The sequence below is a fragment of the Scardinius erythrophthalmus genome (assembly GCF_964197995.2).
Source record: "Scardinius erythrophthalmus genome assembly, chromosome: 20".
Classification (NCBI taxonomy): domain Eukaryota; kingdom Metazoa; phylum Chordata; class Actinopteri; order Cypriniformes; family Leuciscidae; genus Scardinius; species Scardinius erythrophthalmus.
The window spans coordinates 28504234-28517476 of NC_138240.1; the positions used below are offsets into that span (position 1 = coordinate 28504234).

Sequence of the window (13243 nt, forward strand, 5' to 3'; positions counted from 1 at the left end):
ACTTAAACACAGTCACTTCTGTTTTGAATGAACGTAAACAGTTGAGAAATAAAATGCATATGTAACAGTCTAATACATCAGTGTGTCAGGTCTTAAAGTGACAGCAGCCTAATATATCTGCTGCTAAATTATAATTTGGATAATCTAAAAAATATCTATAGGTTTTTTCCTGCATAGAGAATTACAAGGCGGCCGCTTCCGTCAAATTTTGTGCCGCCTCCGTCGAATTTTGTGCCGCCTCAAGTCACATGCTCAGATACACCTTTTCCACCGTGAGCGTTCTGTTGCGGGTTCCCGGCCTGTGTCCATTCTCAAACCGGTTTGCCGATAGTGCTGCGCGGATCATAATTCACCGGTCGGCCGGGCCAAGTAATAAAAACATAACATTCCAATTAACCGAGGGTGGATGACAGATAAATCATTATAATGTGTTGAGTTTAATAAAGACACGGAACTCTCATCACGGTAAAACGCCATGAACGTGCGTCACTCTTTTACTTTTGTTTTCAACAACGTAATTCTCAGGGAAAACCAATCAAGGAAATCACCGAAAAACACGAGGATGATTCTGATTTAATTGAATTTAATGTAAGTGGCGACTGATAGCCTACAGTTGATAATAATATAAATGTCTTACCGTGTTTCCCAACGTTTTAATTGTTAACAGCCTGTAATGTCTTATTATTCTAATTGAATGTATTGATCAAATTGAAGAATTTGAAATGAAAGATGGAGCATACATTTAATAAAATTAGGGAAGGCCCTTTATAAAGGTAAAAAAAATTATTCTCATAAGAGTGTTTTCCAACAGTGATGTAATGAAACACTGACAATTTAAGTTTTAAGGGAGTAAAGCCTCTGTTTAGGTTATTAAGGAAATGTAATTTTGTCAAAAGAAGAACTTTTATTTAAAATAATTGTTAATTTTAAAGCAGCCTGACAGTGTGATATGTTACCATGTCATCATGCTTAACACTGAAAATTTGAATAATTGTAATGTGATGATCAGATGCAGATATGTAAATCAAAGAATATCATATTTTGAGCGGTTTGATTATTTATTTGTAACAGCGGATTCTGGTAACTCAGTGCACCAGATTAATGAATTTATCTTTAAAACGTACTAAATTTTCTTACGGGGGGGGGGGGCCATGCCCCCAGACCCCCCTAGAGGTACCAAACTCCACCCACAAAAATACTGTGGGAAACACAGTAGGCTATATGATGGTCTACGAAAAATACACATTTAATTATCTTACTATTAAAAAACATGATCACGATTTTACCACCTCCGCCTCATTTTGAGCCAGGAAATACCCTGTATATGGCCCCATGGTTTTTCCCTATGGTATGGATGCCAAAATTGTGGCCAGTGAAAATGCTGAGTGGCTAGTAACTTCAGAAAAGATCTGCAAACAATATATAAATTATGAAACTCAACAAAAATCACTTATTTTTATATATATTTTATCTTAAGGTTCAATAAAGGTTCCATTTTTTTTTTTTCATATGTCAGGGTCTACAATGTTAAGAGCTTCAAACAGACTGCAATTCACTGGTGTTGTCAAAGACCCGGTACTTCGGTACATTTTTTTTTTTTAAACGTCACGGTACCAGGTTTTCTCAAACCCGGTACTTGATGCGCGTGCATGCCCGAAGCGTGTGCAGTAAGTTGCGTCCTCTTCATAAAAGCGCTGAGACCGGCGACCGGCGGTGCTGCTGATGTGATGGCTGTAAATCCACTTGTTAAGGAGGAAAGAGACACATATGGAAATATTTTGGATTAGGCTAATATCACGTTGCATCTTGATGTCATTTGATAAACTTGTAGCAAAATTTCACATACCCCAGAAACATTTTTTTAAATATTTGCAACTTAGAAGTTTTATTTTCTCCTATTCAAAGAATTTGGGTAAAATACCCCCAATGTCAACATTAGAACAGCTGACATTACAAAACTGCAACAATAAAGGATGGATTACTCAGTTATATGAAATATTAAGAGAAAATAATAAAGAAAGCTGTGAAAATATCACGTTGCCATAAGGGGCCGTTCACATAGCGCGTTTTTTGCGCGTGCAGATTCGTTATTTAAAATGTCGTTATTTAAAAAAACTCGTTTTTCCAGGCGCGCCTATGTTCATGGTTGCATAGCAACGACAGACGTCACGGGAGAGCAAGCACTTGTGGAAAGGAGAAAGCGGTGCGAATTGCGCTCTCCATGATGACGAGGAAGTATCAGCAAATAATACATTTATTTCTAGCCCTTGCATTAGCTTTACTATTAGATATATTTATGGAGATGAGAAATAAAAAGCCGTCATTAATATCAGTCCGTCAGAAAAGCAGTTCTAGGCTTATTCTTGGCTGGATAACTCTTAGCAGGTTTAAAAAGCCCTTTTAAAATGAAATATGAATGCAGTTTTGGATTAAATAAAAGTACAATCAAGTCAAATAAAACACGCTTTATCTCCTGTATAGTTTGGTAACACTACAATAAGATACCATTCATTAACATTACTTAATGCGTTATCTAGCATCAACACATTGAGTGAACAATATATTTTTACAACATTAATTAATGTTTGTGAATGTTATTTAATACAAACACTTGATTGGTCATGTTTGTTCACTTCATTCATTGTGCATTAAATAATGTTAACAGAAATAATGTTAACTTTTGATTTTAAAAATTTATTTTTAAATTAACCCCAAGGAGAATAATTGCGACAGTATATAACTATTGTTTATTGTTAGGTCATTTTATCTAATGTTATCTAACAAATGGAATCTTATTGTAAAGTGTTTTTAATACTACAGTTTCCATCTTTGTAACCGTGATATACACTTTAATATATGTAAATTTAATGTAAATTAAGCTTTGGCACCGAAATTGGTACCGAGAACCGTGGATTTTCACTGGTATTGGTACCGAATACTGAAATTTTGGTACCGTGACAACACTAACTGTGACTATATAATATGATGCAGTTAAGTGTCTCTACGCACCGCTGCATGCCGTCTTCCTTCATTCCTGTCAGCTCCCAGCCATTCGAGAGCTCTCTTCACCTCAAACTCCACATACTCTGCAGTGAAGGTGTCTCCCGCCATGGACAGGTGACCCATGGCCTTAGAGGCCATCTCCATGACCACTGAGTCACTGGAGGGAAGCAGATTCCGTAGGTAGTTCGCAAATCGGCTGATACGGGTGGCATTTCCCCCCTCCACACCAATCAAACTCACTGTAGAGAAAGCCATTACACAATAACATCACTTCAAACCAAGCAATGCAATGGTGAGTCACTTTCAAAGCAAAATTAGTTTGATCTGGCAAAATGGAAACATAAGGTAACATGAATTTACATGTTCCATTATTTTATTAAAAATAAAAAATATGAAGTAGAGTGATTTTCATTTGATTCATACTCACCTATGGCAAGGATACCGCCTTTTTTCTCATTCACATCTGAGCTGGAAACCAACTCGAATATGTGGTGGTTCAGCTCATCATAGAAAGTAGTGGCTTCGTCTTGGCTCAGCTTGAGTCAGAAGCAAAAACAGAACACAAAACATGACTTTTCCCAATATTTGTATGCTTTAAAGCGGCGGTCCCCAACCTTTTTTGCGCCACGGACCGGTTTAATATCAGACAATATTTTCACGGACCGGCCTTTAAGGTGTGGCGGATAAATACAACAAAATAAAATGATATGACCGGCATAAAAACTGGGGTATTTTTTAAATATAATAATAAACGTGAATCCAATGTGTAGGCCTCCTCGCAACTTTAATAGCAGTGTCCTCATAACATCGCGCCTAAAGACAACTGAGAAAGCCTGAACACAAACAAAATGCCCCCCAAAAGAAAAAAAATCTCCATGTTTTTGGTGCTGATGCGTTCATGTAACATGTAAGGGTGGCGCTGCCAATAAAGCACCTAAAAGCTGTCACAACGAACCGGCCAAATTAATGATTATGAATATGTAAAATATAGCAGGAGACATTTTAATTGTTTACTAATAAACCAGTTTTTTTTATGTCAATGTCGGCTGGAAAGATGAAGTTGACGATGCTGACTCGCGATCTTCGCAGTAGTGAACACGCCAGAGAGAAATGCACATTTCATACGGATTACATTAAGCAGAGAACAGTCTGTTTTCTTTCGTTTTGAATTGTTCTGTTTAAAAGTAGACATTTCAAGCTTTCTATATATGTCTCAGGTCTGTGAGGCAAGTAGGCTACCTTATACGCTGAGTTTCAGTTAATTTATGAGACCAGCTCCAGTTCACGCGCCAGCGCCTCCGTGTCGTGATTATCTATTAAAATTAAGATACAATTAATACAAAACGAAATTAAATTTAAAGACAGGCTTTGTGCTTTCTGTTTGAGGTCTCTGTGAAAGTTTTAAAGCAGTCTTTTAGTGCCGCTTTCAGAGCGCTCACGTCCGTAACGGAGAACTGTCCCGTCTGTAACATTTTTTTTTTTTTTGTGAAATAAATTTTGAAATAAATGCGACTTATAGTCCAGTGCGACTTAGGCTATTCACCTTATTCCGCCCCGCCCACTTTTACTTCTGTCCAGTACTTCCGTTGTAAACCAACTTCCGGTTTAGCGGACCCTCATTCAATTTCGAGGAGAACTGCAGAGAAGTCTCACTGATAAAATGTCACATAAGATAAGCTAATTTGTGCCAAATGTGCTATGTACGTGTGTACCAACAGCACAGCACAGCAATGCACTGTTTCTCGGGGTAATTTTTAAACGACTTTTAGGTGTTTATATGACCCGTCTGCCTGTCTAATCGCAGCCCGGCCGATGTGTAGTGTTTAGCCTACATTAGCCACAAACATCTAATGTTGTAATGGTCTCACTACAGGACACATACACATGCTATACCTTGTTTGAAAGCTATGGTCCTCTAGAATTCAGTCGCTGGATTTATTTTACAGACATTACTTGTGTTAGAGATCAAAGCATAAGAAATTGCAGCTAGCAGTTAGCTAAGCTAACGTTACCCTCTTGTTCATCTAGTTGAGGCTCTACTTTCTTTCTACACCAGTTCGTGGCTATTTTTTCTCATCTATTGGCAATACACTGCAAATGTATCTGGTGATTAAGCAAACAAACTGTGGTGTAATAATGTTTCAAACTTTACATGTAGTAGTGTTTGTGCACATCTTCATAACTAAGTAATAGCTATTAGAAAGACACAGCTATTAAATAATTTGATTGTGGCATTGTTTCAAAAGCTTCAAGTGAAATGTACTTTAGTACGTTGCAGCAGTTGTTAATAACCATAGGCCAACGCATTTGGCTATAATATTATAGTCTATCTACTTATATCAAGACAGATAACAGATTGGACCAGGGCAAACAAAGCGCTAAGTAGCTAAACCAGGAAGTGAGATTACGCGGATGGCGCCACCCAGTGCTACTTCCGGAATAAAGTGAATATATGTTTTTTATTCTTCATGGTGCATTTTTTGACTGATGCGACTTATACTCCGGAGCTACTTATAGTGCGGAAAATACGGTAAGTTATTTATTCTTTCTGTGTGGCCCGGTACCAAATGTCCCACGGACCGGTGGTTGGGGACCCCCTGCTTTAAAGAAACGACGTACTCACATTTGGCAGAGTTACGTTGTACCGTACTCAAGCACGATTGTACCCCCTTCCCCACAGGCCTGCACTCACATTGCACTTAACATTCCGGCCCTGAGCATGCATACGTCATTAAGTTGAAACTTCATGTTTTGAAGAAAGGATCTCTTGTCCAAGTAGTAATAGAAGATGTTTGTTGTAATGATTACAGTAGAGCACACAAAAGTAGTAGCTGTTCAATGCTCTGGCACAGTTAGCGATCACAATTTATGCATACCTCAACCCACCTCTTCAAGCAGGCCAGGGCACGTTTTTTTTATTGTACCCATGACCAGTATGGAGTGATTACACTAGTCAAACGAACTGGACCTTGGGTGTCAAATTGGGTGCTCGGGCACGGTTCAGATCACCAAGTGTGAGTACACCCTTAACACACCTCAAAAATGCTCTACTAATATACTGTACATGATGTGCTCAATTAATCAATGGCCAAATAACTGTATGTTAATATTTACTAAGAAAATCCACAAAATTAAGAAAATTCTTAAAACATTACATTAGTCACAGAAAAAGCACTGAACAGACATTACAAACATTGGCTTTAGAGGTCACTATATTTAGGGCCCAAGCCCTGAAAGGGCCACTGGGCCGAACAACTTTCGTGCTCTAAGTTTTACACCAGCCCAACAGGAAGTCGGTTATTATACGTTGTTTGGAAAACGCATACAATGGAATGTGAAATACTCCTCCTAGGGAATTCATCCGATCGCCACCAAACTCGGTGTGAATGAAGTCAAGACATTGAGGATGAATTCTTGCGAACGGATTTTTGATATCTCGAACGGTTTGGCTGTGACGAGGAAACGAATTTATAGCGAATAATGGGACACAGGAAGTGTGTTATAACTTCTGCATACATTAACTGATCTTGATGAAACTTCAGCAGTGTGTTCGTTGTAAGAGGCCGATCACATGGATGTGACTATTGTGAGTCAAAGTTATAGCGCCACCAACTGGCAGCAGGAAGTGTGTCACTTTCTAAATGCTTTTGACAAAAGTGGGGGGGTTAATTTTATGTACAGTCACAAAAATCTGTATGTCTATTGGTCTCATCGAGCCGGACAACTTTCTAATTTACATTCAATAGCTCCGACCAACAGGAAGTCAGATATTTTGGTTTGAATGTGGATTTTCTCCCTCTCTCTCTCTGTCTTTTGAGTTTAATTCTTGTTTTTCAAGGTTTCAGGGGCTTTTGGGGCCCTTACGTGCTCGAAAACTCTTGAAACTTAGCACATAGGTCAGAACCCACGGCTATGAGGGCCGGGCTGAAGCTGGTACCCAGGCGTGGCAGGGGGGCTCAACAGCGCCCCCTTGAACGGGGTCTGACAACTTGGTCCATAGATCAAACATGCTTGCATGAATTAATATGAAACTCAGTACACATATAGATCTCAAGTTTTACGCCAGCCCAACAGGAAGTCGGCTATTATGGGTTGTTTGGAAAACGCTTGCTGTGGAATGTGAAATACTCCTCCTAGAAAATTAATCCGATCCCTACCAATCTCGGTGTGCATGAAGTCAAGACATTGAGGATGCTAAATTGCGGACGGATTTTTGATATCTCGAACGGTTTGGCCGTGGCGAGGAAACTAATTTATGGCGAGAAAAGAGAAACACGAAGTGATATAACTTCTGCATACGTTAACTGATCTTGATGAAACTTCAGCAGTGTGTTCGTGGTAAGAGGCCGATCAGATGGATGTAACTATTGTGAGTCAAAGTTATAGCGCCACCAACTGGCAGCAGGAAGTGTGTCACTTTCAAAATGCTTTTGTCAAAAGTGGTCTAACTATTGTTAGTTTTACCAACAGTTACAAATATCAGTACATATATTGGTCTCATCGAGCCGGACAACTTTCTAATTTACAGTCATTAGCTCCGACCAACAGGAAGTCAGATATTTTGGTTTGAATGTGGATTTATTTGCAAAATCAGCCTTTGCATTTTTACCCACTCCTCTTAAATGGTTTATTTTATTCCCACCAAACTTTTTCAACATGATGAAATACATTAAAGATGCTAAATTGTGAACGGATACTAAATATCTCAAACGGTTTTGCTATGGCGAGGGATTAAAGTAATGTCAAAAAAGGAAACAGTAAAAGCCTCATATCTTCCCCTTTATTCCGGAAGTAGCACTGGGTGGCGCCATCCGCCTAATCTCACTTCCTGGTTTAGCTACTTAGCGCTTTGTTTGCCCTGGTCCAATCTGTTATCTGTCTTGATATAAGTAGATAGACTATAATATTATAGCCAAATGCGTTGGCCTATGGTTATCCCCTTACATTGAATTGGCTCTATCACTCTCTCTCCTCTCTCCACCTATATCCGGTGTGTGGTGAGCGCACTGGCGCCGTTGTACTGTGGCTGCCGTCGCATCATCCAAGTGGATGCTGCACACTGGTGGTGGTTGAGGAGAGATCCCCTGACATGATTGTAAAGTGCTTTGGGTGTACAGTAGTACATATGAAAGCGCTATATAAATGCCCGATTCTATTCTATTCTATTCTATTCTAAAAATGAAATTATAGATCATTTATTTCTATATAAAATTATACAAATATCAGAACTAAACCCAGTTTTGGGTTTATTCAGTTTTTTCAATTCAAGAATTAATGTATAAGTTTAAAAACAGCCAGAATGTGTTTAGTAAAAAAAAAAAAAAAATCATACATAGGGCTATACTGCCCTCTTGTGTTCAAAATCAGGTAGGCCTATTACAAAATGACGGAGTAGCAACTTACAGCTATGTTTTTATGTTTCCACTATTCGATCATGCCCGCGCCTCACACATACACACACACACACACACACACACTGTGCATTCCAGCATTGCAATCTTGACATCGCAGCCGGTTCATTATAGGCGTAATAAAATATAATAATAAAATAGTCAACCTATTTGCAGCAAATGATAGTAGATTTCAGATCAATATATTTGTTTTTTTTACAATTTTAATTAACACTAACTTTATTCTCATCTGAATTATAAATAATTTATTTCTGTATAAAATAATACTACCGATTGAATATATAGTATTTCCAAAAGAGGGCAGTATTGGATTATTTTTAAACAGGGTTGGATGAATCCTTGAGAACAGTGTATTACTGTAAAGAAAAGCAGAGCCAAGTGAAGCAGAGCGAGCGTTTTCAATTAATTCCTATGGAAGTAGGAATGAACTAAAGAACAAAAAAAAAAAAATCACTGTTCTGCTCGCTCCTCGCCGTTGCACGCTCCTCGCCGTGGAAATTGTTATGAATGCCCGTGGGCAGCAATATACCCTTGTTGCTTCATTATTAACACTCCCTGTGATATATCATCCCCGCGTCAGTTTTGGCACTCTGCCAGCTAGATACATGAGTGTTTCAACCAGGTCCTGTACCCGGACTGTGGGGGCTTTAGCTCTTTGTTGTGTTAATCTGCTACGGCGTGTGTAACATTTTTCTGTCAACTCTGCAGATATCGATATTAAATTAAAATAAATGCCTTAAGCCTTGTGTTTTTTAAATAAGTTTGACTGTTTAAAAAAATATATATATTATTTTATGCCTAAACATACCCAGTCACAAAAAAATATTAAAGCTAGTAAAAAATCAGACAAGTAATATTGTGAAATATGTTCCCCTATGATATCTTCATGTCCTATGTATGTCTTTTGGAATCTCACAATTCAATTAAAATCGATTCTTGGGGACCCGGTTCGATTAAAAAATGATCCTCAATTTTTGTATCGAATTGCGATTCAATATATGCATAGATTTGATTCCAAACTTGATTTAGAATTTTATTTTATTGTCCTTGAAGCCTTCTCTGTAGCCCCCAATTGACTGATATTAAATACAAATCATAGGTGTAATTAAACTTTAATTAAAATTTTGTTGAATTCTTATCTCATCTCATGCTATTGTTTTACTTCAGTCAATTTATAATATCTTAATATTTTATTTTTAACTATTTTATTCATAATAAATGATAATTCCTGCCTTTTCATTTTGTTAGATATTGGTAATACTAGTTATATTGTTTATATTTGTTCCCCTGGTATTTGCCATGTCTGTTTATTATATTGCGGTTTTTAAGGGGCTTGTTTTGCTTTTTTGTGATATCTGGCCACCCTTCACCTGGAGCTTTAATGAAGAGTAGAACGAGTTCAAAAGTGAGTAGAAGGAGAGCAGCAGTATGCAAACTGAACAGCAGGTACTGTTAGTGGAGTTACTTACTAAAGTAGTTTAGGTTATACTAGGGCTGGGCGATATGGAGCAAAAAATATATCTCGATATATTTTGCTATATCTCGATATACGATATATATCTCGATATCTTTACAGGAAAAATAACCCCCCAAAAACTACTGCAAAAACAAATATGCCAAATACCACAAAGTCTTTTTTTTATTGACGTGCAAATAGGTAGGCTGTTCATGTAGGAACAAAGTGCTTCTGCGACATTTAAAAAAAAAAATCCCTGTATACAAAAATAATAATTTAACTGTAAAATAAAGGAAGAATTAATACATATTGCACTATTTTTAATAAACCTGTATAGAAATATCATTACTAATTTTGGCAAAAAAAAAAAAAAGCCATAAATCCCCCAAAAACTGCACAACTGTAGAGTAAAACATTAATTAAAAAAAAGTGATAAAAATGCATCTAAAAATTGACATGATTGTCACAAAATCACACTGTCTGGGGCCTCTGGGGAACTCAGAACAACTGCTAGCATAAAGTTTAAGGTAAAAATAACTGCCATTAAATTACAGTATCTTACTACTATACAATTAGATAAACTGTTCATTCATTACATCACTTTACCTCTGTCTTTATCCACCTTTATCCTCTTCTCTTCTTTTTGGCACTGTATAGCACAATAGGTAACTTAGGCTAATGCTAATTTATAATGTGTCATGTAAATTCAGCCATCCGTCACAATCAGGAAACTTTCACCGCGTCTAGACCTTGCACGAGCTGCCAGGCCCGTTTCTACAGGGGAGCATGTTAAGTGTGAGTGCGCCCTCAAACAAAAGCAATGCGGCGAGAGGCGACGCTACACAAAAAATTACCAACAACAACTGATCGCGCGCGCGCTGTTTCTGACGCACTTCAAGCACTCGCTGGGCGGGGAAAAATGTATGTGCCTGACCGGACTCGGGGCACTTGGTTGAATGAGACAACACGCGAGGGGAGGGGGAACAAAAGCAAGGAGGCGGAGGAGGGCGGGGGCGAGCGCGAGCACAGCACAGAGAAGGCAAACAAGCAAATTGCCGAAATCAGAATTAAATATAAACAATATATCGAAATATACGATATGTCAAAATCCATATCGAGTTTAAAAAATATCTCGATATATCGTAAATATCGAGATATCGCCCACCCCTAGGTTATACAAACCTTGTAACTGAATTACTATTTTACTTTAGCCCGGTGGAGACTGAGACACTGTATTAGAAGACAGGGTACAACGGGGCTAAAGGCAAACCCTAAGAAAAATTAGCTTTTCACTACTCCCATGATTGCAGAAAAAAATAATAATAATTCAACTTTGCGTTGCTTTTCACGTGCATCATCAAAAGAAGGTTTTAAAGGGGACATATAATGCCATTTTTGTACAAGTTAATATGATTCTTTAGGGTCTAAATGAAAAGTTTGTAATATACTTTAATTAAATATTCTCATTAGTATTGTAAGAAAACACTAATTTTACCTGGTCAAAAACAGCTCTGTTTTCAGCATGCCATTTAAGTGCATGTGTCTTTAAATGATAATGAGCTTTGCTCACCCCGCCCCTCTGTTCTGTGGGGCGTTTTGACACAACACACGTGGAGTGTTGCCTTGACAACAGTTGAGGGTATATTTTGGAGAAAGAATGGCAGCGGGAGTCTCTGAGGAAACATCTGTGCAACCATATCAATTTGAACCGGAGTCAGACCCAGAACAAGATGACGGCCCCGAAAAAGTTTGAAAATTAAGGCTCGGACAGGACATTTCTGAATGGTTGGTTAACGTAATGTCACTTTGATCTATCTTTGTATGTACTGGCAGGGTAGAGTAGTGAGGTACGAACGCTATGTGTTTACTGATGTATACGTTAGTTCATTGACAGATTGATGTTACAGCTAATGGTCATGAAAAACGTATTTTCGGTAAATGTAGGCTTGTCAGTGATGCGTAACGTTATCTATGCAGTGTTAGGTACAACTGTCAGGGCTGAAGCACTGACATGAGGTCACGGCAGGAATGCTTCTTAGCAAAACCAGCTTTATACACAAATCCGGCGAAACACGGAAGTAAAGCAGCGCCGCCATTACTGCGTGCCTTGCTGCTAAGGAAGTAGCGGAAGTAGCGTGTTGGTCCCGGAGGCGAACTTTTTTTCCCCAGGATGGTAGGGGAAGACTCATTAATATTCATTAGGGAAGTCATCCCTGATTGGTCATAACCCCAGTGACGGGTAGGTTAAGGGGAGGGGTTAGGGTAGGTCATCAGACCCCCAGTGGCGGGTAGGTTTAGGGGCGGGGTTAGGGGTAGGTCATCAGACCAATCAGGGATGACTTCCCTAATGAATATTAATGAGTCTTCCCCTACCATCCTGGGAAAAAAAAGTTCGCGTCCCGGAGGCGGCTGTAGCAGATGTTAGCTGTACGAATTATTATTTTTTTTTTTCGTATGCTGTCCAGTGATGCCGGGAAGAGCGTGTTGTGTGGTTGGCTGTTTTAACAACAGCACAAAACTACAGGCCTGGAATAAAACCGTTTGTGAAATTCACAAACCTTTGTTGTACATTGACTGCCCATGTTTACGGCCATACGGATTACACAGAGTTCCTGGTCGAGCAGAGGACCAAGATGTGCGTCAAAAGTGGATGAAACACATAAACCGAGATGGCTTCAAGCCAAACAAGAATACTGTGGTAAGTTTGGATCTGACTGTTAAATCTGTTAATGCCACAGATTGCATGCAGTGGGTGTAACATACAGTGAAACAGCGCTAGCTAAGTTTGCTAGCAATATCTTGTTGCTGTGTAACTGGAACTTTCTCAAGCTCTTACGTTACTGCTTGGTAAACTGAAGTTCCTCTCTTTGCATCAGCTTAAATGTTAGTCCTCGTTGCTTGCTTTGGATAAAAAGATAATTAAACTACTATGTCAACTATAAATAGATAGATGTTTGTCCTTGCAGAAACCTAATATGTGTCATATAGTACATCTGATACAACAGGAGACTTGTCACAAAAGACTAGACAAAACAAATAAGATGGACAGGACAGGATAAACAACAGTTTTGGCCCTCACCCCACAAAAAGTAGGACATCATAAATAGGATGGTAAAGTGCAATTGTGCATGTTTGACGTTAACTAAGAGAAAGTGCAGAGTGCTATTTAAAGTGCTGTCTTGTTCACACTTATTTGAGAAGTACTTTTACCACCAATGCATCGCTCATTATGTATTCATCTTCATTACCACTCTAAAGCGGGCCGCACACCGGACGCGCAGCTCAGCGCCGCGCCGCGCCACGTCTAGGACAACTGTCACCTGAAAATCCGTTAGCATCAGCAATTTTCTGATTTCTGTAAATAAATATAAAA

At 38.6% G+C, this 13243-nt stretch overlaps 1 protein-coding gene across 1 annotated transcript in view; it reads right to left on the reverse strand.

The window, feature by feature from the left end:
• Positions 1-13243, reverse strand: part of mtor (mechanistic target of rapamycin kinase) — a 253459-nt gene that overhangs the window by 222976 nt on the left and 17240 nt on the right. The window contains exons 3-4 of the mRNA XM_081349573.1: positions 3431-3539; positions 3010-3242 (exon numbers count right to left, since the gene is read on the reverse strand). Of these exons, the coding sequence (XP_081205699.1) occupies positions 3010-3242; positions 3431-3539 (342 nt within the window). The remainder of the gene's footprint in view (positions 1-3009; positions 3243-3430; positions 3540-13243) is intronic.